The sequence below is a fragment of the Eschrichtius robustus genome, chromosome 16 (genome assembly GCF_028021215.1).
Source record: "Eschrichtius robustus isolate mEscRob2 chromosome 16, mEscRob2.pri, whole genome shotgun sequence".
Classification (NCBI taxonomy): Eukaryota; Metazoa; Chordata; class Mammalia; order Artiodactyla; family Eschrichtiidae; genus Eschrichtius; species Eschrichtius robustus.
In genome coordinates, this window is record NC_090839.1 from 29,553,611 (window position 1) to 29,577,504 (window position 23,894).

Genomic DNA, 23,894 nt, shown 5'->3' on the forward strand with positions numbered 1-23,894 from the left:
GGAAGGAGGGCGGGGGCCGTGGCCGGGACTGTGGGCCAGAGGAGGCGAGCCACGGCGCCGCGAGGAGCCCGGGCGGGGCAGGTGGGCAGCGGCGGGGGCGGCCGGGCCCGCTGCCCCTCGCCCTGCCCTCGCGTCGGTCCTCCCTCTCCCGCGCTGTCTCGATCTGCGCGCCGCCTTGCTCACTCCGAGCTCGCTCGCTCGCTCGCTCTCTCTCTCCCCCTCTCTCGCCTCTCTGTGTCTCTGGCTCTCTGCCTGGCTCCCTTGGGTCTGTTTCCCTCTCCTGCCGCTTCTTTCGGGCCGTCCCTGGCTTCGTTTCTCGCGTGCTTGGGGTCTCTCCCCCTCTCTGTCTCTCGATCTCTCCGGGGGGCGGGGGGTTCTCCGAAAATCGCGGCGCTGACGGCGGCTCCTAAGCCGCTCCAGGCGCCCGTACCGGGGAGGTGGGGGCGGGGGGGAGCCCGGCCGCGAGGAGAGGAGAGAGGAGAGGGGGGAGCCTTAGTCATTTCCCCGCTCCAGTCCGCGCCCGCCCGAGCGCGCACTCACGGCCGCTCTCCCTCCTCGCTCCGCAGCCGCGGCCCATGGAGCCCGCCCGGCCGGCCCCCGGCCGCCTCAGGCCGCTGCTCTGCCTGCTGCTCGCTGCGTCCAGCGCCTGGTCAGGTAAGCACCCCCACCCCCCACCGCTGCCGTCCCCAGATTGCGAGTTCAGGCCTCTCAGACCGCCACTCGGCTAATGTCGAGCAGTAATGGGGGAGAGGTGCCCGTAACCAGGGTTACAGATGCGGAAACTGAGGCCCAGAGAGGGACACGACTTGCCCAAGGTCACACAGCCAAGGATGGAACCCAGTCTCGACTCTGACTGTGCGGCACTATGCTGGGCACCCAGACAGACCCAGATGAGTTGGTTCACCAGCCCCTGCCCAGTCTGATGGCGGAGGCAGCCTGTCAGCGGCTTTCAGAGCAAGGCGCCCCTGGCTTCTCTAGAAGCTCTTATGTTTTCCACATGTGTGACTTCAGGGTCTAAGAGAAGGGGCAGAGGTCCTTCCAGTACTGACGGGATGGAACAGAAGCAGGCTGTTGCAATTAGGGAAGAGTGAGCTATCCCTCTTGTGCGCAGAGTAAAACAGTGTTAGTATGGGGGAGAGAGAGGAAGGGAGGCCAGGGTAGCCCTGGGGTGAGCTGCTGCAATCCACAGATCCTGATGTGAAAACACGGCGGATTGTCCCCGTGGTTGCCAAAGCCTCTCGCTGGATGGTCGTGCTCCCTGCTGCTCTCCGGCCCCTCCTCCTTCCTCCTCCCTTCCCCAGGCTTCCAGGCAACTCCCTGCAGCTCAGGTGCTCTGTGGGGCTGTTACCTGTGGCTCTGAGCATGTCTTTTTGTCGGCCTACATCAAACACCTGGCTGTATCCAGCAGGCGGGCTCAGAAGTCTACCGTGTGTTCGCCAAGGGGTGAGGTCACCATTCAGGAGCCCTGCTTCTTAAAGGGGTTTTGCAGCACCCTGAGTCTCCTGGGAGGGGGTGGGGGGTGGAGAAACTGTGTTAAAGGAGTTGTTGGGGGGAGAATGGGAATCTTGTTTTTTTGGCTCCTTGAAGCTGTGTTGTCAGCAGAGGGGTCTCTGCACCTCCCCTCCCCTGAGGAAGGAGGTAAAGATGAGCTCAGTATACACCTCCCCCCTCCTGCATTTGCCTAGAGACTGGTAACCAGCTGATAGCAGTGAGAAAGGGAGAACTAGCAAACAGTGGGTGGAGGGAGAAGTGGGGGTGGACAGCAGGTTCTCTCTGCCCACAGTTTCCCCTGAACCCACGCAGGCATCCCCCCACCTCCCCTCCCCCAGTCTTTCAATTACAGTTGGGTCCTCTCTGGACAAGAGGAAGCCCTGATAGATTTCATGGCTCTCTGGTGAGCCGATCGCATCTCCGATCTACTCCTTCCTGCCTGAGCCGGCCATTTACACCCAGCAAAAGTCCGAGGCCCTGCCCTGCCGTCCTTCCTGGCCTGGAAGTGCACGAGGGTCTCTCTCAAGTGCTTAATTTTCCTGAAGCAGGGAACTGGGCCCAAGTTAATTTCTAAATGTCTATTCCAGACCCTTCTCTAACCAGGACCCCGTGTGGTTCCATCCCTGGCAAATGAGGGGTGACGCTGATTAACGAGTGGGCAGCTGCCTTTCCCAGGGCTGCCTGGGAACACCAACACCCTTCTCGGGAGGAAATTCTCCCCTTTTGCCTGTAAAAACAATCTATAAAATGGTAAAGGTTAGGCCATAAAACTTCTGTTCCAATCCATTCAGCATCAATAGCCTGAAAAAGTGGGAGCAGCAGAGGGGCCAAAGATTAACTTTGAAATAAATAAATCTTAGGAGGTAAGAATAAACTTCTTGGTTGAGGGTGGTGAGGAAGGCGTGTCACCGCCAGAGCTCAAGCATCCCAGCATCCTTCACTCAGTTCTGCGGGGTCCTGGTCACCCTCGCCCGTGGCATGGAATTCACCTGGTTTGGCTGAAGGATGGGGCTTCAGACCCTTCTCTCAGGGCTCCAGGCATGGACTTTATGACAAAGCAGAAGAGAGGCAGGACAGAAGGGCAGGAAGGTAGAAGGAGGCAGTTGTCCAATTTTCTAAGAAAATGGATTTGTTTGAGAAACTCAAATGTCAGGCTTAGGAAGGCAGCTTTGGTTTGAATGACTACTAGTGTCTCTGGCAGAACTGTCAGCCTGGGAAGTGTCACGTGATTGCTATGGCTTCACATGATCACTGTTTGGAGGGGGCTGGTCATGTGAATTATCTTGGTTGGGGGAGGCAGGGAAAGAAGTTTCTAAAGATTGCTTTCAGCACAAATGCTGCCAAAGGGAAATTCTGAAAAGAGGCTGGTGAAGTCACCAACCTGTGTTCTTGGAGCCAACGTGAGGCCTGTTTCCTCAAACAGCTTCACGGAGGGAGATTGTGAGGCTGGCAGAAGGGCAAGGGGCCGGGGTGGGGACAGCTGGGCAGCCAGATTCTGCAGCACAGCAGCGGTGCCTGACACTGAGCCTGCAGGCTCCTCACTTGGCCCCACCTAGGTCTGGGGACCTCTGGGACCCCTGCTGAACAGACTTCAGATAAACTCCCATTCACTCCTCGCTCTAACTTGGAGAAGGCCAGGCCAAAATGGGGGTCAGGCTTTGGGGGACAGCTGGCCCTCTGCTGAACCTCTCACCTGTCGGAAGAGGGTAGCGTGCTGGTGACTCCTCTGTACTTTCCTAAGTGGTGAAGTTCATCTCACTTCCTCTTTCACAAGGAGAGAAAGGGGGGCGGAGTGCTTCGGCCCCAAAGAGCTCAGTCTGTGGAAGGTCCTTTAAGGCCTTGGTGTTCTCTGGGTACTTTCTTGCCATTAATTATTCCTTTACCAACCCCGTGGAGACTTGTGGTGTGATTCATTCCTTTACTTGCTGTCATCCAGCACGTATGAAGTCCTGATGGGAACCGTGTGTTGAGAGAAGGGAGGAGAACCAATGTTCCTCGAATGTTACCTGTATTCCAGGCTGTGTGCTGAGCGCCTCATCTGCGTAATTCCATCAATCAGCAAAGCAAAGCATGAGTTGGCTGTTATCCCCATTTTGCAGATGAGGAAAATAAAGTCCAGAACTGGGGAAGTAACTTGTCCAAGGAGTAAGTGGTAGGGAGCCTGGATTTTGAATCTTGTCCTCATGGCTAGGCAGCCTTTGAGGGAAGAAATTCAATGACTTAATCAGGGTTACTTAGTCCAAGCTGAAGAGAGCCAGAGGGGCCCCCGCCCAGCTCAGATGGAGGTTTGTGGAAGGGTTCCTTCTGGGGCAGATGTTTTTAACTGAGCCATGGTCATTTCTCTGAAAGCGCCCAGAGGATGCAAGCACTGGCAGCCCCTTGGTCGTCATAAACGACAGCTCTGGGGGCAGTGTGGCTCCCGTCAGAGCCCCCGATCTGGGCTGCCGAGCTCTGGAGGCCCCAGAGCTGGAATCTTCCTCCCTGCATCTTCCTGGTGCCCTTTGCGACAGATGGAGAGGGGGTGTGTGAGAGGAAGGCAGTCTAAAACTGTTGTACAGATCCCACACACGCTCGCTTGCTGCTTCCAATGGCTCCGTGCGACAGATTATTTTCTTATTTGTAGTCCTGGACTGATGGAAGGTGCCCCCCGCTCCGCCTCTTTTTAATGTGCTCAGATTTCTGGTCTGTCAACACAATTCTAATCATGTCACTCCCCTGCTCAAAACTGTTGAGTGGGTCCAAGTTTTCTTTTTTTTTTAAAAAAAAAACCTACAACAAGGCCTGGGCTCCCTCCCCGACAGGCCCTATTTCTCAGCTACATGTTTTCCAAAGAGCTGACCTGTTGAGATGCTGCTAAACGACCAGGTTTCCTCCCTGCAGCCAAAGCTTTCCTGGCAGCTCAACTACATTGGCACCTAAGAGACCCTGAGAAGGCCTGCAGTTGTAGAAGCCCCAGCCAGACCTTGTTTACTCCAGGGTTCCCCAGACATATGAACAAGAAGCATTGGGTTTGTTTAACGCCCATTAACACACGGCCTAACCCAGTTTGGTAAATGCCTTTGTACAAATCCACACCCTCAGCTGAACTTTCTCATCTCTGTGCCTTCACTTATGCTGTTCCTGCCACCAGAGATGCCCTTCCCTGTACGTCCCTATCTTCATATGTCTGAATCCTACTCAGCCTTCCATTTGTGCTGCCTCGTGTTCCGTGGGATCTCTTCCTCCTCTGAACGTTCACCCCAGGATTTATCTAAGGCTACTTATCACTTTCCCCTTGCTTTATCACATATGAGTGCATGTTTAACTCTGGTTCACATAGTGGTTCTGCATTGTAGCCTCTCCATGTACAGACACAGCATACCCTACTTGGACAATTTATTGAGCTCTGTGTTTCGGTTTCCTCACCTGTAAAATGGAGATGACATCAACAACTGTATTTCAGGGACTAAGTCAGCCAACCCATGTATAACGCTTGAAGCCATGCCTGGCATGTAGTAAGCGCTCAGTACCAGTTTACTGCACGTTACATTCAACCAGTGTTGTAATCGTCATTGTGTCGTTCTGTTGGGTATTCTCATCTATGGGAGTGGGACTGATGTTGGTAAAGCACCCAGCACAGCTCCTTGCACACAGTAGGTGCTCACAGAACAACAAAAGCTGTTGAGAGTGAACACGAGATTGGCATCTTTCCCTGTGGCTTTTGTGCGGTTGGGGAGGACAAGTTGCGCAGAGACCGACCAGCTGGTGTGACGGAATAGTTACTGGGACTGAGCGCCCGCCATGGGCACAGCCTACCTCTAGGTGTCTCTGTCCGGATCCACAGGGCTGGAATTGTGGATTCCTAGACCTGGAAAGCAGGAGGGGGCCTGAGAGAGCCATCAGTCAGCACCTCTTTGTGCAGCTGAGAAAACTGCAGCCCTGAGGGAGGAAGGGACCGGCCAGGCTCACACAGCAGATCCCTGGCAAGGCCTGGGTGGCATGCCAAGCCCCCTGTCATCCAGGCCAAGGCTCTTTAAAACTGAGCTGTGCTGGAAGTTTCCATCGTTAAAGCTAGAAATCTGACAGGATCCCAAATTCCCTGGAAAATACCAAAGTAATAATAATGGGAAACATTGTTTCTGGCCACTTACTGGGCTCAGCACTGGGCATGTATGATCCCAGTGGTACTCAGTTACCCTGGGTGATGTGCATGGTTGCCATCAAATCCATCTGACCAGTGAGGAAACTAGGCTCAGAGGGACAGAGCAACTTGCTCAAGGCCACACAGTAAGTGGCAGAGTCAGGATGACCATAGCACCCATGAGGTACACTCACTAGGCGTCACTTCGCCCTGACAGGTAGAAACACTGAGGCCCTGGGGTACTGGCGTCCTGCCCTCTTGGCGCTCCTCTCATATTTCTGTCAATCAGTGTATCCTTCTGGGAGGCAGAGGCAGCGGGCGTTCCCAAGATGTGTCTCTGTCCCATACTGAAGAAGGAATCATCTATTTTCACAACTGAAACTGCTTTTCTGTTAACTTGGGCGTTCCTGGGACGGGTCTTTTGATGGAGCCTTCCGCAAGGTGGATTTTCCCTGCCAGGTGTCCTGCCAGGCCCTCAGTCCAGAGAGATGCAAAACAGCTGAGGTGGAAGCTGGCCATTATACAGAATTGGTTCTTTGTGTCTGTAAGATTTCCTGGCACGTCCGATTGGGGACGCAGAGTGTGAGATGGCTGCAGAGTAAGCCAGGAGCTGAGGGAGATCAGGTGCCCGGATCAGGGGGAGATTGGAAGCCAGGAGTGAGGGATGAGCCTGCAGGCTAGGGGGCCGGAGCTGGAGCGTGTGGGTGACAATGCCACGGTGGGCTCTAGTGCCCTCATTGTTCAGAGGCTGCAGTGTCCTCCAGAAGTGGCAGCCCATGCTGGAAGAAAGTAGTGCACGGTGTGCTAGGGACCAGCTGAGCTGTGAATCTGTGCTGCCTCTTCCTTATCTTTTTATTTTGGAAAATTTCAAACATTTGCGAGATGAGGAATGGTGTGAGGAACCCCAGCTTCAACACTCATCTGCCATTCATGTTTCACCTGCCCCTCATTTTTCTGGGGGTGGGAGGAGGAGGGAGGATTGTAAAGCAAATGGTAGACATCAGGCATCATTTCATCCATCAATACTTGGATGTGTGCCACTGTCTAATCCTTACAATGAGCCAAAAAGCATAGAATCCTTCATCCCCATTTTATGGATAAGGAAACTGAGATTCCCCAAAGATGAGTTGGGCTCCTCCCAAGGCCGAGTTGGGCTCCTCCCAAGGCCACATAACCAGTGAGAGTTAAATAAAGCTGGATCCAAGGCTTGGTTTACTCAACCACTTTCCCATCCTTATTATTGTCATTTTAATTACAGATACTCATTCAACAAATATTTTTGAGCATCTATGTGCCAGGGGTGGCTCTAGGTGCTAGGGATACAACTGCAAACAGACAAAAATACCTGCTCTCATGGCACTGACACTCTAGTGAGGAAGGAAAAACAGACCCAAGTAAATATTATGTCAGGTGGAGACAAGTGCCATGCAGAGAACTAAAGCAGGTCGAGGGAATAGAAGGTTGAGTGGGGAGAGAGGGAGGGCCTCTCTGAGGAGCAGAGGCCTGCATAAAACTGAGGGAGCAACCATGAGACTATCAGGGGAAGAGCAGGCCACACAGAAGGAGAAGCAAGTGCAAAGGCCCTGAGGCTGGGGTGGGTTAGCTGTGTTCCAGGAATAGCCAGTGAGTCTGGACTTAAGGGAGATAGGTAGTAGGGGAGTTAGGAGAGGTCAGGGCCAGACCAAGTAGGATCTGGTTCACTGAGCACTTGACATTGAACATGTGAGGTCATGTGATATGATCATTACTCTGTACATCATCTCATTTAATTCTCACCACACAGTTCTGTAAGATGGGAACTATTATTATACCCATTGGACAGATGAAGAAAGAGAGATTCAGAGAGGTGAAGTGACTTGCCTAAGGTCACACAGCTTATAAGTGCAGAGCTAGGATTTGCACTCAGACCCCTAAACGCTGTAGCATCCTCATCACTGCTTTCCTGTTTTCACTCTTAACCCCCTCCAGTCTCTTTACCCATAGCAGCTGGAGTGAATCAAATCCTCTTTGTCCTTCTCCAAACTTTTCAGTGGTTCCCACTGCCCTTAGAATAAAATCAAACTCCTTACGATGATCCCTGAGACATGGCATTTTCTGGACCACATCCGTCTCTCCAGCCCCAACTAGTACCACACTTGCCTTGCTCCATGGGCTTCAGCCACAGCAGTCTTCTTTCTGGCCTTCATATGCACCAGCTGCTTTCCTACCCCAGGGCTTTTGCACTTGCTGTTCTCTCCTACTGGAACACCTTCCTTGGTCTTTGCTTCCTTCAGGTTTCAGCTGCAATCTCACCTCCTCGGAGATGCCTTTTACAACTGCCCCATTCTAAAAGTAGTTCTGCTTGTTATTCTCTATCGTGGCACCAAATTCGTTTGCACTCCTAGCCATTTCTATATTTGTTTAATTATCTCAGCCCTGTCTCTCCCACTAGAATATAAGCTACATGAGAGTAGGAACTATGTCTGTCTTATTCACTGCTGGGCCTCCTGGGACCTTACACAGGGCCTGGTAACAGTAGGCAGATTAATACATATTGGTTGAATGAAGAAAGATGCTCATTTTAAAAAGGGAGCTCAGAGCCATGAGGTCACACAGGCAGTAACCCTGGTTGGAAGGCAAACCTGTGCTCTAACCACTACACAGTCCTACCTCTGTAACGGGGGCCATGAGCACACTGCAAATCCCTGCCTATCGTGCTGAAATAGGGATCCCTAAAATATCAGGAAGCACAAAATATCAGTGCCAGCTGGGGTGGAGGTAGGGGCCCAGAAACCCTGGAATTGGTACTTAAGTTCTGGCTATACAGAACAGCTTGCCCCAGTGTAGACACCCTGGTGGACCAGCAGGCAAACCATGAAACATGACGCAGTTCGTGCTACGCCCTTTTGGCCTTGATTTGGTTTGGAGGGCCTGACTCGGCGCCAGCCTCCCCCAGAGGGTCTTTCATTGCACAAAGCTGTGTGGTGCAGTGGGTGAAGTTGTGGGTGGAGTCAGACTGCTGCGCAGCCCTGTGACCTTGGACAAGTGGCTGTACCTCTCTGAGCCTCAGTCTTGCCCTCTGTGAAGTGGGGGTGATGACAGCCTGTGTTGCTGGGTCCCTGCGGAGGCTGGTGAAGCCTGTCGTGCTCCTGATGATACCCGTGCTCAGTGCTCATTAACCGTCATTACTATGACTGTTATCTTTGTGTGATCACCATTTTATGGCTGGGGCTCTACAGAGCAGGTGGAGGTCCTGCTCCATCACTTACCAGCCGGGACTTGGAACTCACTACACTGCCCCTCTGGGCCTCAGTTTCCCCTTCTGTGAAGTGGAGGCTCAGCTTGGCTGCTCTTCCTGCTGGTCCCTTCCAGCTCGGATGCTCCAGCCAGGATGCCTCTCTCACCCTTCATCTTGATGGTACCCCAGAACCCCTCTCTAGCAGGGGAGGCAGTGGAGAGGTACCCACTTTGTGGCACATCCCTGAGTGAATCCAGCATGTGCCACTTCTTGGCTGTGTGCTCTGGAGCAGGTGTCCTTCCCTGCTCTGAGCCTCAGTTTCCTCATCTGTAAAATGGAAATGCTACCACTCTTTCCTCCCGCACAGGGACTGTTGAGGGTTAAGGGAATTAAGAGCTGTGGAAAGTGCTTTTGTGAACTGCAAAAAGCACTATCAAAGGCATCAGCGGATAGTGTCAGCTTGGGGAAAAATCTTGTCCAGAGACTATCTGCTGTGGGCAGCAGAGTGTGCTGAAACCTTGGCAAATGTCATTTAATAAATGCGTGTTCCTTTTAAGGGGGCCTTTATCTCAGCTGGGAAAATGTGTGTACGTCCTTGGCAGCCTGAGAATCCAGAATCCTGAGCCAGAGGGGACCCAGTCACAGGGGGAAGAGCTCGCACGTGACTGACCTCAGTGTTTGAGTCCGGCCTCTGCCCCTTCCCTGCCTCTCAGGGTCTCAGCTTCCTTACCTGTAGGAAGGGGCTGGTGACAACAGCACTTGCTTCACTAGGCCGTCGTAACAGTTAAATAAATGAAGGCTCCCTGTTACGTGACCTCATCCACACGTTGTACCCATGAGACCGTGGCCGGGCATCACCAGGACCTGTCCTAGAGTAAAAGCTGGGCCTGGAGGTTGGAAGGACACCACCTGGGTCCTCAGCCTCTCCAAGCCTCACTTCCGGGCCTCAGTTTCTCCCTCTGCAAAATGGGGAGGTGGGAAGGAGGTCCTTAAGTTGTCAAGGAAGTGGATGGTTGGTGTTAGTGCCCCTGCATGCTCTCCCAGCCTCACCTGGCCCCCACCAGGCCTGGCAAGTATGAAGGGTGCTTACAGCGCACACGTATCCATAGTTCTTTTCCTGCTGCTTTGCAAACAGGGCTGCGCTGCGAGCATTTCTTCATTGCCTCCAGGTCCCATCTAAACCTAGCAAATGCTCACCGGGGCTGTGACCCTCCCTGCCCCCCGGCCTCCCGCCAACAGTGCATACAGCCTGCCCACAGGTCCAGCTCCAAGTGTTCTTGTGCAGACATTGGGGCAGAGCTAGTTCTGCCTCAGAGAGAATCATTAGCTTCTCAGGCTTAAGGCTGTGATCCTCCGTCATCCTCTTCATCCTTAAATATCTACTGCGTGGTAACACTGCCCTGCACCGAGTGCTTCCTCTGTGCCAGGAGCAGCACTGAGCTCTTTACACACATTAGCCTGTTTCATCCTAGAAGAGCCCTAGTGTTATTATTATTATTATTATCATCATCATTCTCATTCTATAGATGGGAAACCGGAAGTCCAAAGGGGTTAAGACACTTCCTGGGGTCTCACGAGTGGCAGAGTTAGAATCCAAACCAGAACATACATTCAACAAATGCCAGGCACTGGTATAAACCTGAAGGAAACTGCAGGGAACAAAACTAAGTCCCTTTCAAAGGGCTTATAAGTAAATCTAGGGTAGGGAGATAGATGCTAATGAAATTGACAAATGCTTGTAATGTGTCAGGTGATATGTATTGTAGATACAGGGTGATATGTGTTGTAGAAAAATAAAGCAGAGCAAGGGACATCGAGGGGGGTAGTGTCTTATATACCATGCCAAGGAAGGCCTCTTAGGCTAGAAGGAGGTGAGGGACCCAATATGCAGATATCTAGGGGATGAGAGTGCCAGGCAGAGAGAATGGCAAGTGCAAAGGCCCTGAGGTGAGTAGAGAATCTGGCATGGTTGAGAGCAAGGCTGCAGGGCCCTGGGGGCCACCGAAAGGATCCTGGGTCTCACTCTGAGTACGGTGAAGGGTGCAGGAGGGTTTTGCACAATGGAATGATGTTACCTTAGGTTTTAGAGGCTCCTCTGGCTGCAGGGAGGATACGTGTTACACAGAGGTGAGGTGGAGCAGGGAAGCCGGTTTGGAAGCTGAGATAAGGATCTAGGTGAGGAACGGTGGTGCAGTAGAGATGCTAGGGAGAGGTCAGAGTCTGGCCAGATCTTGGAAGGTGAGCCAGCAAGCTCTGCTAATAGCTGGCTGTGGGTCAGGAGAAAGATGGGAGTCGAGGAAACGTACAGATCTCAGGCCAGCTCTTCCAACCACTGAACATTTGGCCTTGGGGAGAGAGACGTTGGTACCCCCTTGTTTACAGGTGAGAAAGTGGGGGCTTAAAGAAAAGTGACTCTGCCAAGTCACTCCACTAGGGCTGAGATATACAGGTCTTCTGGCCCCAGAGCCCAAGCTATGGACTGTCCTGGCACCTTAGGAGTTTACCTGCTGCATGGAAGGGGCTACCAGGGTCTGCCCTTTCCCTGCAAGGGTATGGACAGTACCCAGTTCTCTGAGTGCCTGGAGTGGGGGTGAAGGAGAAAGTACCCTGGGCCCACTGGGCCCTCCCCCACCTTATTCACAAGGCCATGTGTATCCTCATTTGTGCTGGTTCCAAGTCAGGTGCTAGTTTCCACCGCAGGACCTGGGGCTTCTCCACCTAATGGGTACCAGTAGACTGCTCCCAGTGATGACCTGCGACTGAAGCCATCCTTTCAGGTGCTAGGTTAGCCCAGTCCCTAGCCCTTCCCCAGCTTGCTCACAGCCATTGAGCATGTCCCAAAGACTCTGCCCTGGTCCCTGAATTGTGCCAAGCCCTTTTCTCTCCTCTGCACCTTTGTGCAGAGGAAGAAAAGTTCCACCTTCTTGAATGCCTTCCCTTCTCCCCAGCCTCTGTCAGCTTTCAAGATGCAGCTCAGGGACCACCACCTCCAGGAAGTCTTCTCAAATCTCACCCCTCTTCCAAAACCCTATCCCCAAGCCTCTTCTTGCTCACTGATCACCCTGCACATGATCATTGCCTGTGTCCGGGACTCTGTCCGGGACTCTGATCCATCTTACTTGGCTCTGTGTCCTGTGGCATCTAGGACAGGGCCTAGCAATAGAGTGAGGTTTGAAAGGGCATGAATGAATCATTCTGACTCCAGAGGAAAATCAGTGCCTAGCTGCAGCTGGTACTCCTGAATCAGAGCCCCAGGCTCCCCAATTGGGAACTGCAGAGTCTACACAGCCATCACCCATGCAGCCCCCTCCTGAATGCATCCGGGGAACCGTCTGCCCCACCCAGGGTCATGAGCTTCAGCAGGGCATTTCCAGGCTGGCTTCTTTACCACTGTGCCCTACGGCTAGCACCCAGTAAGTAGGTGCTCAGTAAAGTTTTGAGTCTCTGGTCAAGGGCAGGACCCTGTGCCAGGGGCCATGCAGCACTTTGCCCACCAGGAGCCAGATTTGAGGGAAGCATCTTCCCTGCCCTCCTTCCTCTCTCACCACCCTGTATGTGCCAGGCATGTTCACCACTGGGTACACTCACACACTCGGGTGCGTGGACACACAGTGTACACAGACAGTGGTCTCCACACACGCTGGGCCCCTGCTCCCCAGCACTTAAAGCACACACACCCTCACATTCACACTCATGTATACACAATTTCCATCGCACACATGCCCTCCCTGTGTGCGCACACACACACACACACACACACTTGTGCACACAGCCCACTCCTATCCTCCCCTGCCCACACACACATTCTATGCACCCACATGCTCACACCCCTCCCAGCTATCTATCTGTTCACACCTCAGGTGCAGACAGACCCTCTCATGCCACCAACAGGTTCACACCCACATTCAGATACTCTCCTGGGCACAGTTCACGCCCCCCTCCTGCCCCTGGTCCCTGGTCCTCTTCTGGCACACTTCTGAGCTGCACCAGAGCACGTTCCTGCACACACGAGCATCTTGTGCACATGCCCACCCATGCACATGTGTGTGAACACTTGTCCTTGGCACACTTGTGCACTCGTGTGCCCACTCCTGCATCTGCCCTCTTTCACTCCTGTGTGCATACTCCCATCCACACTCCTGCACTACACACTCTCGTACACAGACATCAAATCATAACCCAGAAGATACCAAAGGCAGCACCTGATGAGGCGCTGCTGTGTTGGCGGCATAAACCAGCAGCCCCCTGAGGATGGCCGAAAACGATCGAGGTCAGGAAAGGGGGATGCTGAGCTGCCTCAGCTGTGGGGGCCACGGTGGATGCCATCTTGGCATGCCGAGCCCTGGGCACTGCCAGACCTCCGGCCATAGCCTCCCAAGCCCCGGGCTCCTTGAGTTTGTGGAAATCTGAGGGGTAACCTCCAGCCTGTCCCCAAGACCCCTGCTCTGGTGACCCACTGCTTCCAGGGGCAGGCAGGCTCCCAAGCAAGTGGCAGTGAGCCGCCCATCAGGGAAAGGCTGGCTCTTGGGAAATGTGCATTTCAGCTTTGCCTCTGCATCCTGATGAAGCAGCAGGAATCACACCCAGAGATCACAGTGGCCCTGTTTCCCTCCCGGCAAGTTTCAGTTCTAAGTTGATTTGTTTTTTCCATTAGAAAAGCATCCATGCTTATTTTTTCACTTCTGATGAAATTGTTTTCATCTTTTCTTAATCTCAAAAACTACACGATTGTTGTAAAAAAAAAAAAAAAATCAAAGATATTTTTCCAAGTCCAATGGTCAGTTTTCAGTCCCCACCTTATTTCATCTCTCTCACCCTCCTTGGCCTATTCATGGAGGACAAAGTGGGCCCGGTGGGGGGAAGCAGGTCATGGGGAGGGGGCAGGAGATAGGGTCAGAGATGCCAGCAGGAGTCCCTTGTCTAAAGGGTTGGGGCTCAGTCCAAATGTAGCATTGGAGTTATTTCTTTAAAGTCTATCTTGTCTGCTCGTGTGCAAGCCCCATGAGGCCAGGACACAGCCGTTCTGCAGCCCTGAGCTGAGGGCCTCGCTCACAGGAGATTCTGGTAATTCATCACTGTCCACCCATGCTGTGAGCTCCCTGCATCCTGTGGACAGAGTTCCTCTTACAACAAGTTCAAGGGGCAGTTCCACCCACTGTGCTGACTTCTTCCATTAGATAACTTACTCACGTGTTTTATTTCATTACTTAATATTTTTCCAAAAGCAACAAATGTTCACTACAAAAAAGAGAGAGAGACTTCAATATATTATTTGCTGTAAAATAGAAAATATGCCTCTCCCCGTGTCCACCCACCGCTGGTGCCATTTCCCAGTCGTAACTTACCTTAACATCATGATGTTTATCATTCTAGGCCTTTTCTCTAGACAATTTGATCAGTCAGTCTGCAGATACTTATTGAACATCTGTTCTGCGCCAAGCACTGTATTTTCTTATTACAAAATGGGATACTGTAAATATTCTTTAATAGGCATCCAGTTTAGAAAATCTGAAAATACCCAAAATAGAAGGAAAAAAAGGAAAAACCCATTAGATTCATGATCCAAAGAGATTCATGATCCAAAGAGAGTTGTGTTTTATAGCTTTGTATAGTACCTTGCAGTTGTTTATTTATACGTAGTTTTAGTTTACAATGTCATGATCATACTGAAGGCAGTTTTCCTGCTTTTTTATTGCACAAGTAACACAAACAGAAGACATAAAAGCAAAATCCCTTGGAAGTCTACTACTCACAGTTAATTACTACTAATCTTTAATATCAGATATACATTTTTTTTCAAAACTAGAAGTTTGGGATCACACTGAAAACATCACTCAGGAACTGACTCTGATCTTGTAATCTATTTCTGTGTCCGTAATTGTAATCCTTACATGTAGGCTTGGTCATCATGTGAGTTCGTCATCAGGGGATCAAGAGCCTCCTTTTCTTGGAAATTAGAATATTTCCAATTTTTTATTTTTATAACAACACCTGAATGAATGAAACAAAATGTTTGCACATATCCTTAGTAACCTGAGTATGATTTTACATATTTATTCACTCATATTTTAACATCAAAATGTTGATCACAGTTATCTTTGATGGTATTCTATGAGATTATTATTTTCTTTTTATACTTTTTGTCTTCTCTAAATGCTTTGCAATAAACAGATTTTTATTTGCTAACCACAGTATCATTTAAAATTATGCCATGCAAAAATTTCCAGACTACTACAGTTTCACAGTGATGGTTTTTTATGGCTACCTGTAATTCCATCTAGTGGACAGGCCACTGTTCACTTAACCATCCCCTGTCATTGGCCACTTGGGTTTTTTCCCAACTTTTTCAAGATCATTACATGGGAACCCCACTCCATATTCGGGGTCATGTCCTCATGGAACAGCCCAGCAAAGGCTGGAGAACAGCTTTCACACCTGTGGTACCTCCTGCCACACTGCTTTCCCGAAAGGATGTGCCAGTCTCCATTCCCACCAGCATCATGTGACGATGTCCAGCTGCCCTCCTCTCCCAGAGACAGTTCAGGCTGCTAAACCATCGCTTTCTCTGCCACGAGGGCAGGAGAGAGCGGGAAATGGGTTTGTCAGTGATGCCAGCATGATGACCCCAGGCCCAGAACCGCAGGAGTGATTTTTAACAAGGCCGATTCCCAGAACAGAACCTGCAGAGAAGAAGAAAAGCAAGCAAGCGAGGGAAAGACTCTGCTGGAAACACACACACACACACGCAGATTAAAATAATATTTGGCACTTCTGTCGCACTTTTAAAATTCTTCAAATGCTTTATAAACACTAGCTAATTAATTAAGCCTCCTAAATCTGGCTGCAGTTGGTGGAGAGAGCTTGAGAGGAGCTAAAAAAGGCGGGGGGTGGGGGGCGCAGTCCCACACAACTCCAGATTTTATTGTCGCCTCCTGGCTGTAACTGCAGGCCTCCGGCTGCAGCACAAGAATAGCCCTGCCCCAGCCGCAGGCCTGGCTCCACACCTCCTCTCCTGCTCCCGGCTCCCTCGCCAGCTGCTGACTCACAGCCCTGTGCGATGGTATTGATAAGGATAATAATAACCATCATTGATTGCGTGTCTATGGGCCAGGCACAGTCCTGGGCTCCAGGCTCGCCATCTCCCAGATCTGCCTGTGACGGCCCCTTTAACAGATGAAGAAAGAGCCTCAGGGAGAGGATTTGCCCAGGAGCAAGTGAAATCCCTCCTTCCTTCATTAATGCGTTCATTCAACGTGTATTTATCAAGGGCCCGGTGTGTGCCAGGCGGTGTTCTAGGTAGGGGGCTGGAAACACTTCCTTGTGGATCCTGCATCCTGCTTGGGGGAAACATGACAACCCAGAGAAAATCAAGTATATAATAAGGTATCTGTGATCATAATGGGAACAGAAACTAAAGTTTAACCAGCACCTGTGCTGCAGGCACTTACGTCTGACTGTGTCCTCATGACTATCTTGTGGGGGTGGGTGCCAGTACCGCACTTTGTGGAGGACGGAGTGGAGGCCCCGGGAGGACGGGTGCTGAGCTGGCTAAGGGGGGACCGTGCTCTCACCCAAGCCTGCAGGCCCAGCGCGCATGCTTCCTGCCGGTGGCAGTTCTAGCCTAGTCTCCAATGTAGAACGCAGACCCTTCGGGAATGGTCCTGTCTGGATGCTCTTGGCAGCTGTTGCTGCTGCCTGGGATCTCTCGGGGCCCCTGCCTGCCTCTGTGGGCCTCCTCCGTGTGCCTCTCACGCACCTGGTCAACAGTTCTACCCCAAGCCCCTGTCCTCTGCAGACAGTGGTTTCTTCCCTGCACCATGAGGGTCAGGCTGTCCTCAGGCTGCCACTCTGCATTTCTACTCACTGGCCGTGAGAAACGGGCAATCCCTGGCATGGGAGTCAGGGCTGGGACCACAGGAGGGGGATGAGAGGCCCGTCCTGAGGCCCTGGGCTTACCTGCAGTGAAGGAGTCTGTGGCTGGGTAAATTCACAAGGTCTCTCTGCAGCTCAGCCAGAGGTGAGGGGCTGCTCGGGGCATCAACTGCAACCCTGTCCAAAGTACAAGGCAAGGTGGCCTCGGTCAGGACAGGACAGGGTCACATCAAATGTCAACCAGGCAGAGACCAGTTGGCGCATCTGCATCTCTGCCAGTCTGCTGCCCCTCCGTGTCTCTGTCTTATTCTCTCTTTCCCTCCGCCTCCTTCTCAGTCTCTCACTCCGTCTCTGTCTGTCTGCCCCTGCCTCTGCCCATCTCGGTGGTTCTCTCTCTGTCTCTCTGTGTGTGTGTATGTGTGTGTTTCTCCAAGGTCTTCATGATCTGTCCTTTCTGCCCACCCCACACCTTGTTCAGAATCGAGGCCCTGGCTGCGCCTCACTCCGAGCATCTACAGCACCTCTCACAGCATCTTCACCAGGCCCGTCCATCTTCCTCCTGTGTCCCCCTCCCTCCCAACCTCCTCTACTGGGAGTCCCTGTTCATGTGCCCCAGTCCTCTCCAATCTGGGGCTCAGTTCCCTCCCCACCGCCAACCTCTAGGACCCCTTCCAGCTGTCCAGCCTGGGAGCCCTTGAGGCCCGACCTGGGTCTAGCCCCTGTGTGTCCCAGCATCCAGCCCAGGCCTGGCCTGAAGGAGCATTAGCGAGATCTGGTGGGAGTGAAGTTTGAGCAGCTGACCCTCCTCGTTTATTCATTGTGTGATGACAGTAGCTTCCCCTGTGCCCAGCCTGGTGCTAAGTGACTTCTGCGTGTGACCTCATTTTCTTTTCAGAACACGCAAAGGCCTGGGGGTGGTCTACCCATCTTGTAGATGAGGAAACTGATACTAAAGCAATGCATAAACTCAGGTCATGGGTGAATAAAAAGCGAGCCAGGTCTCAAACCAGTTCAGATGGCTCCAAAGACCAGACCCTTCTTTCTGACACTGTCCTGGCCTAGGCATGTTGTTTGTTCCTCCTAGAGATCCGTGGAGACGCGGCCATAGTAACTGACAGATGAGGAGACTGAGGCTCAGAGGGCAGTAATGGGACCTGCCCAAACTAAACATATCACGCAATACCCAGTGTGCAGTTATCGAGCATGCTCACAGGCCTCCCTGTGGGATCTTCACGGTCGCCTGAGTGATAGCCAAGGTCACACAGCAATAAGCCTTGAGCCGGGACTCACACCCAAGTCCTTGTACTTCACAAGTCCACGGCCTGGACAAGCCCCAACTGCTGAGTACTTTTCCAGGGCCTGCTTCCTGAGCCAGACCCAAAACAGAATCTAAGCTCCTTGTAGAGCCCCCCCGCACACCATGCTGCCACCTACCTCTGAGCCTTTGCCCAGGCTGCTCCCTCTCTCAGGAACACTGTGCCCCTTTCTTTATTCCTGGTAAATTCAGATTTGAATTGAGAGCCCAGTTCAGACATGACTTCCAGAGCGGGCTCAAGTACTCAAACCTACTCTCTGCCACATTATTTAAGCTCTCTGTGCCTCACTTTCCTCTCTTGTATTACGGTCTCAATGTTACAGGCTCATTGTGCAGGTTACATGTGATACACATGCAAGGTGCTGAGTTCAGGTGTGGCTCATGGTGCACGGAGTCAATGAAAACTGTTGTTGATAAACACTTGAGAAAACCTACAGGATCACATAAGGATGAATAAATAACTAGGTTGTGTTTCCCTCCAGGAGTGGCAGGTGAGAACGAGCTGCAGGTGATTCAGCCTGAGCGGTCAGTTTCAGTTGCAGCAGGAGAGACAGCTACTCTCCACTGCAGCGTGACCTCCCTGTTCCCCGTGGGGCCCGTCAAGTGGTTCAGGGGCACAGGGCCAGGCCGAGAGTTAATCTACAGTCTCAAAGGAGGCGCCTTCCCTCGAGTAACAAGTGTTGCAGATACTACAAGGAGAAACAACACGGACTTTTCCATCCGCATCAGTAACATCACCCCAGCAGACACCGGTATGTACTACTGTGTGAAGTTCCAGAGAGCAAGCCCTGACGTGGAGGTTAAGTCTGGACCAGGCACTCATCTCACTGTGAGTGGTGAGTATGGCCTGGGTCTCCTTTGTCCCCCTGGTCTGTGACAACAAGTCAACAAGAATGCCCTCCACCCTTTGAGAAAAAAGAAAAAAAAAAAGAATCAAGTGCAGCAGTGGGTGCTTATATCATGATCTGATTTCACTCCCTTCTACAGATCAGGGAAACTGAGGCCTGCAGAGGTCGTGCTACTTGCCAAAGGCCCCACAACTGGTAAAGCTGGGAAAAGTCTGGAACCCCAGTCTGCCTGGCTCCACAGCCCTTGCCTTTTCCATCCCGTCTAGCCCTTTGGTTCCAGGGATGAGGGAACTGAAAGTCTGAGTGACTTGCCCCGTCACAGCCCAGGTATCACCTCCTGCCTCCAGAGAGTGTTCCCCTCGATGTGGCTGAGTCTTCTCTTTATTCAGCACCTATTTAGCACCTACTGTGTGCCAGGCCCTGCTCCAGATGTTGTGGAAGCAGCAGTGAACAAAGCAGACAAGGGCTCTTCTCCCATGAAACTTATGTTCTTTCCCCTTCCAAAGAGAAGTCTCTCCAGGGCAGGGTTTCTTTATTTCCTCTTCAGAAACATCACACTGAGAAGAAATTCTTACAGCACAGGTTCAGTGTTTACTCTGACAGCCCGGGCTAGAGGAGATGCCCAGAGGTTGGGTGTTTCCTGGGGGTCTGTTGGGAAAACCCTCCTGTGATTCAGGAACCGACTCACAGAGTCACTGAAGGCTCCCAGCAGAGCTGGGTCATCTCAGAATGTCCCTCCCCAGGGAAGAGGTTCCCCATGTGGGTGACTTAGGGGCTGCCCCATTGAGGCAGCACAGGTGCTCATTTAGAGTTTTCTGACAAAGACCCTGGATCCTCTTTCTGACTCCTGAATCCTGGACTGTGACACAGGAGGGACCTTTAGACACCATCCAGTGCAACCCCCAACGTACACATGGGGAGCCTGAGGCCAAGACGTGACAGGGACCTAGGCCACAGCCACGTGGTCAGTGAGGGGATCCTCCCAGAACCCGATCTGATTCCAGGCCAGGCTCCCTCCTGCACCACCACTGGAACTGGTTTCATGGAAGAGCCTGGCACATAGAGGGGACAAGATAAAAGCTCCTTGAATTAGCCATTGAACAGGGAGCCTTTTCATAGGTTTCCCCAAGGTTCAGAATGCCCCTCACGTTCAGGCCCTGAGGCCCAAGGTGACTGGGAACCTCTCCCTATTTTTAGCCACAAATCCCTCATTCCATATCAGCACCTGGAGCTGCCCAGTGTTTCAACAGCTGCAAAGCACTCAGCATATGGAGACAGCGTCTGTCAGTCTTTTGTTGACAAATATCAAGTTGTTCCCAAACTTAGGATATTAGAACAGCACTGCAGTGGATAATCTTGTCCTGCATCACTCTACTCAAGTGGGAGATGCCCGCTGGAAGTGGCATTGCTAGATCATGGACTGTGTGTATTTTAATTTGTGTGGATATTGCCAAATTTCCCTCCTAGATGTGGTAGCAATCGAATCTCCCCATTACCCCTGGACATAGGGAAGTTGCCTTTATCCTGACTTTGCAGCTATTACTAAACTTCCCAGATGGTGGTTCCCTTGCCCAGGCAATCACAGCTAGTAAGTGGCTCCTCCACCACTCAGACCAGCTGCCTGACAGGAGGCGGCTCACCCTCCTCCCCAGGCCGCCTGCCCAGAGGATTCCCTGGATGAGAAGGGGGCGAGGGGAGGGGGCCAGGGAACAGCAGCCTGACAGACGCTGAATCTTCCTCATGGCCTTTGCTCCCTATGACCAGTGCTCAGAAGGAAGGGCTGTCTGTTTTCCCTTCTACAGATAAGGACACTGAGGCTCAGAAAGGGGTGTGGCTGGCGAGCAGGTAGGGGAGCCAAGACTGAACCCCCAGCACCCTGACTCACACCCTGCTCTCTGCACACCCCGCTGTGCTGGTCAAAGTGTAGAGAAAGCTTCAGCCCTCTCCTATAAAATCCTGTATTGTTCTGTTCTTCAGTAATAACTATGAGGAAAAGTCCTGTGTGAGAGGCAGGACTACCTTTACAACCAGATCAGACAGATACTACAGTGTCTCATGATGTCCGGAACGTGTTCCTAAAAGACACACTTAAAAGCACCAGGAATCGTTTTTCCACCATTGTTGCGATCTTGCTCCTTCACTAGGCCTCATGCGGGAGCAGCTCCAGGACGTATAGCGTGGACAGCACAGAGAGGGACCAGTGCAACCCCAGCAGCACCATGCACGCCCATTCCTGGCTCTGCAGACTGAGGATGAGGAGGGGGAGGTGTTCCCTAGCGGGTGCTGGGGACCCCACATGAGCAAGAGTTCATATTCTAGACTCAGGGGTCAGGAGCCCACGTCTCCCCTTGTAGCTACAGGGTCCCCAGGCCTGGGCACTCAGAGGCCACTCCTCCCTGTAGTTGCTTGAAGTCAAGAATCTCAGAGGGAAAAAAGGGGAGGGTGGTGGTCAGTGTGGGGGCTTGTGAAGGCGGGGCGCTTGCTCTGCTGATGGACATGAAAGCCTGGAGGCGACAGGAAATACCTCTGGGACACAGTGGGGGGCGGGGAGGAGACAGTCCCTTCATTTCTCTCAGCCTCAGTTTTCTCATCCGTAAAATGGTGATCATCATGTTCTCCTTTCAGGAGAGTTGGAAGGATTTGAGGTGCTCTGTCTAAATCACCAGCACGGAGTAGGGGCCCCCCAGTCGAGGTGTTTTTTCAAGGCTGTGACCCAGTTCCCTGTACTGGGCCCCATTTCCTCACGTGTAGAAAGAGGATAATCACACAGCCTTTGCAGGAGGTCCTGAGGGTACAATGACCTGGTGACAGGACAGCCCCTCAGGGAGTGATGGTGCTGGCCTCCCAGGCTGTGTGATCTTGGGCACGTCTCAGTTCCCTCTAGTCTTCAGTTTCCCCATCTGTGCAATGGTGGTAATCACGCTGCCTTTCAGGAGTCTGTGATGACTCGAGGGGATCTAGGAAGCCCTGGATGGAGTGGGCTGGGTGTCACTGAGCTCAGTGCACAGCGGTTGAGAGCATGGGCCGAGCCCCCACTGCCTGGGCCCCCATCCCAGCTCTGCCCCGTCCCGGCTCTGGGACCTCTGACGAGTCCCTCTCCACACTAGGGCTCAGTGTCCTCGTCCATCAGTGACAGCACTGCCCTCACAGAGCTGCTGCAGGGACTGAATGAAGGATACATGTCAAGAGCTTAGAGCAGAGCCTGGCACCCGGAACGTGTTCCACCAACGTGAGCTCTGATGTGCCGGAGCCAGAGGACCTCAGATGGGTTACTTTCCCTCCAGGACTAAGTACAACTGGGGTTGGGGTGGGGCTGGGTGCCTTTCAACCTCAGCTGCTCATTGGAATCACCTGGGAGACAGTGACGAGCTCCCCAGACCCTGTCCCCACCCTAGAAATTCTGATTTAATTGGCCAGATGTGGGCCTGGGCAGGTGAGTGTTTTAACTCCTGCAGAGGATGCTGGTGCCCAGCCAGGATAGAGGAGCCCTGATCTACATGTCCTCTGAGGTCACAGAGGGAAGGCTGTGGTTTTTCCCTGACAAAGGTGGGTCCCCCGTGGTGCCTGAGTTGTAAGAACAGTTCTTCCGGGTGTGAGTGCTTCAGAATAGCCCGTGACGGTGACAGCTCTTAGGAGGCCCAAAGAAGTCAGCCTGAGTGGAGAGGCAGAGACACCTCCCCAGTGAGCTCATCTGGGCTGAGAGGGGCTTCCTGCCCACTCAGACCACCCTGTTCAGACCCGAGCTACACCTCTGGGGAAACTTTCCCATATTTTAAACACGTGTGTGTGTGTCAACAGGTGCTAGAATCCCTGCAGACACTCCCTGCTCAGCCCAGAGCCCTCCTGCCTCAGTACACCACAGTGACACTGACCAAGTCTGCGTTCCCTCCTTTCAAAATGCTTCTAGCTTCTGTAAAGGGCTGACCTGCAGGAAAGTGCCTATGATCCCTTGTGTGTTTTGAAAGCCAGTTCCCCTAATTTTTTCCCTGAGGGGATTATTTTTTAAAAGAGGGAGAGAATCATAATTTGGTGGTTTCCTACTCCTTTATTCATGTGGATTTTTCATGGCAACTGCAGGGAACAAGGTTTGAGACTTTTCTTGCTTTTTCCATAATACTTTTGTTTTGCCTTCTTACTTAGAGAATAAATACATAGTTTCAGACCTAGGAATGACCAGATCTTATGATTAAGATGTTATTGTGTTATTGATTAAGCAACTATATGCCAGGCTCTGTGTTTTACATACATCCTCACTCATCTTACCAGGTGGTGCTTTATCCACTTTGTCTAGAATCAGACGCTGAGGCTTAAGAATAAAGATCAGAGACCCTAAAATCAGTCAGTCCTGTGTGCAGTGAGATGAGCTCTGACCTTTCCTCGCTGGGTGCCCTTGGCCAGCTGCATCCTCCCTGAGCCTCATCCCATAAGTGGGGCCACTCTCGAGCCTCCCTCTCAGGACTGATGTGGGGAATGAGAGAGCTGAGGTTCCTAGAGGGATCAGCCCAGCATCAGGCTCCCAAAAACTCTCTATAAGTGCTAACTGATCACAGTATCTGCTCCCTTTAGTTACGTCCAGGATGCTGGTGTTTTTATGACTTGATTTATTCAAGTAACACCTCCTTACTACGTCCTCAAAATGTTTGATGAGTTTTAGGAAGCAAGTTAAATATTTACAAATGCAAATATTTATAATAGTTGCTGTCTGCCAACTTTTACAGGAGGTGTTACGTAATAACGAACAATTAGGAGACACCCTAGAGGGCCCTTCTACGGGGAGAAACTGCCCTCACTTTTGATTTGCTGATTTGTGTACATTTTCAGGACGCAAGAGGTGCTTCTGCTGCTTCATAGGCCTGTGTCTATGTCTCTTCTGATTTAATAACGATTAAGAAATTCACCACCTTTGGTTTCTTAGCACTCAGTGATCCTTGTTTCAACCTAAAACTGACCCAGGAGAAGAACCCAGATTCAGAAAAACATCCCTTTGCTCCCTTCCTTTCAAATTCAAGGATTGGCACATTAGTCCTACTG

The 23,894-nt window shown here is 52.0% G+C and overlaps 1 protein-coding gene across 2 annotated transcripts in view; it reads left to right on the forward strand.

Annotated features, from left to right (window-relative positions):
* The window catches only part of LOC137778323 (tyrosine-protein phosphatase non-receptor type substrate 1-like), a 42,894-nt gene that overhangs the window by 647 nt on the left and 18,353 nt on the right, over positions 1–23,894 (forward strand). Inside the window, exons 1-3 of one of the 2 annotated variants that reach the window (XM_068565287.1) lie at positions 20–81; positions 567–654; positions 18,498–18,851. In XM_068565287.1, coding sequence (XP_068421388.1) covers positions 576–654; positions 18,498–18,851 — 433 coding nt within the window. In that variant the 5' untranslated portion in view covers positions 20–81; positions 567–575. Of the gene's footprint in view, positions 1–19; positions 82–566; positions 655–18,497; positions 18,852–23,894 lie in introns of those variants that run through there. The other variant, XM_068565286.1, reaches the window with a different exon arrangement.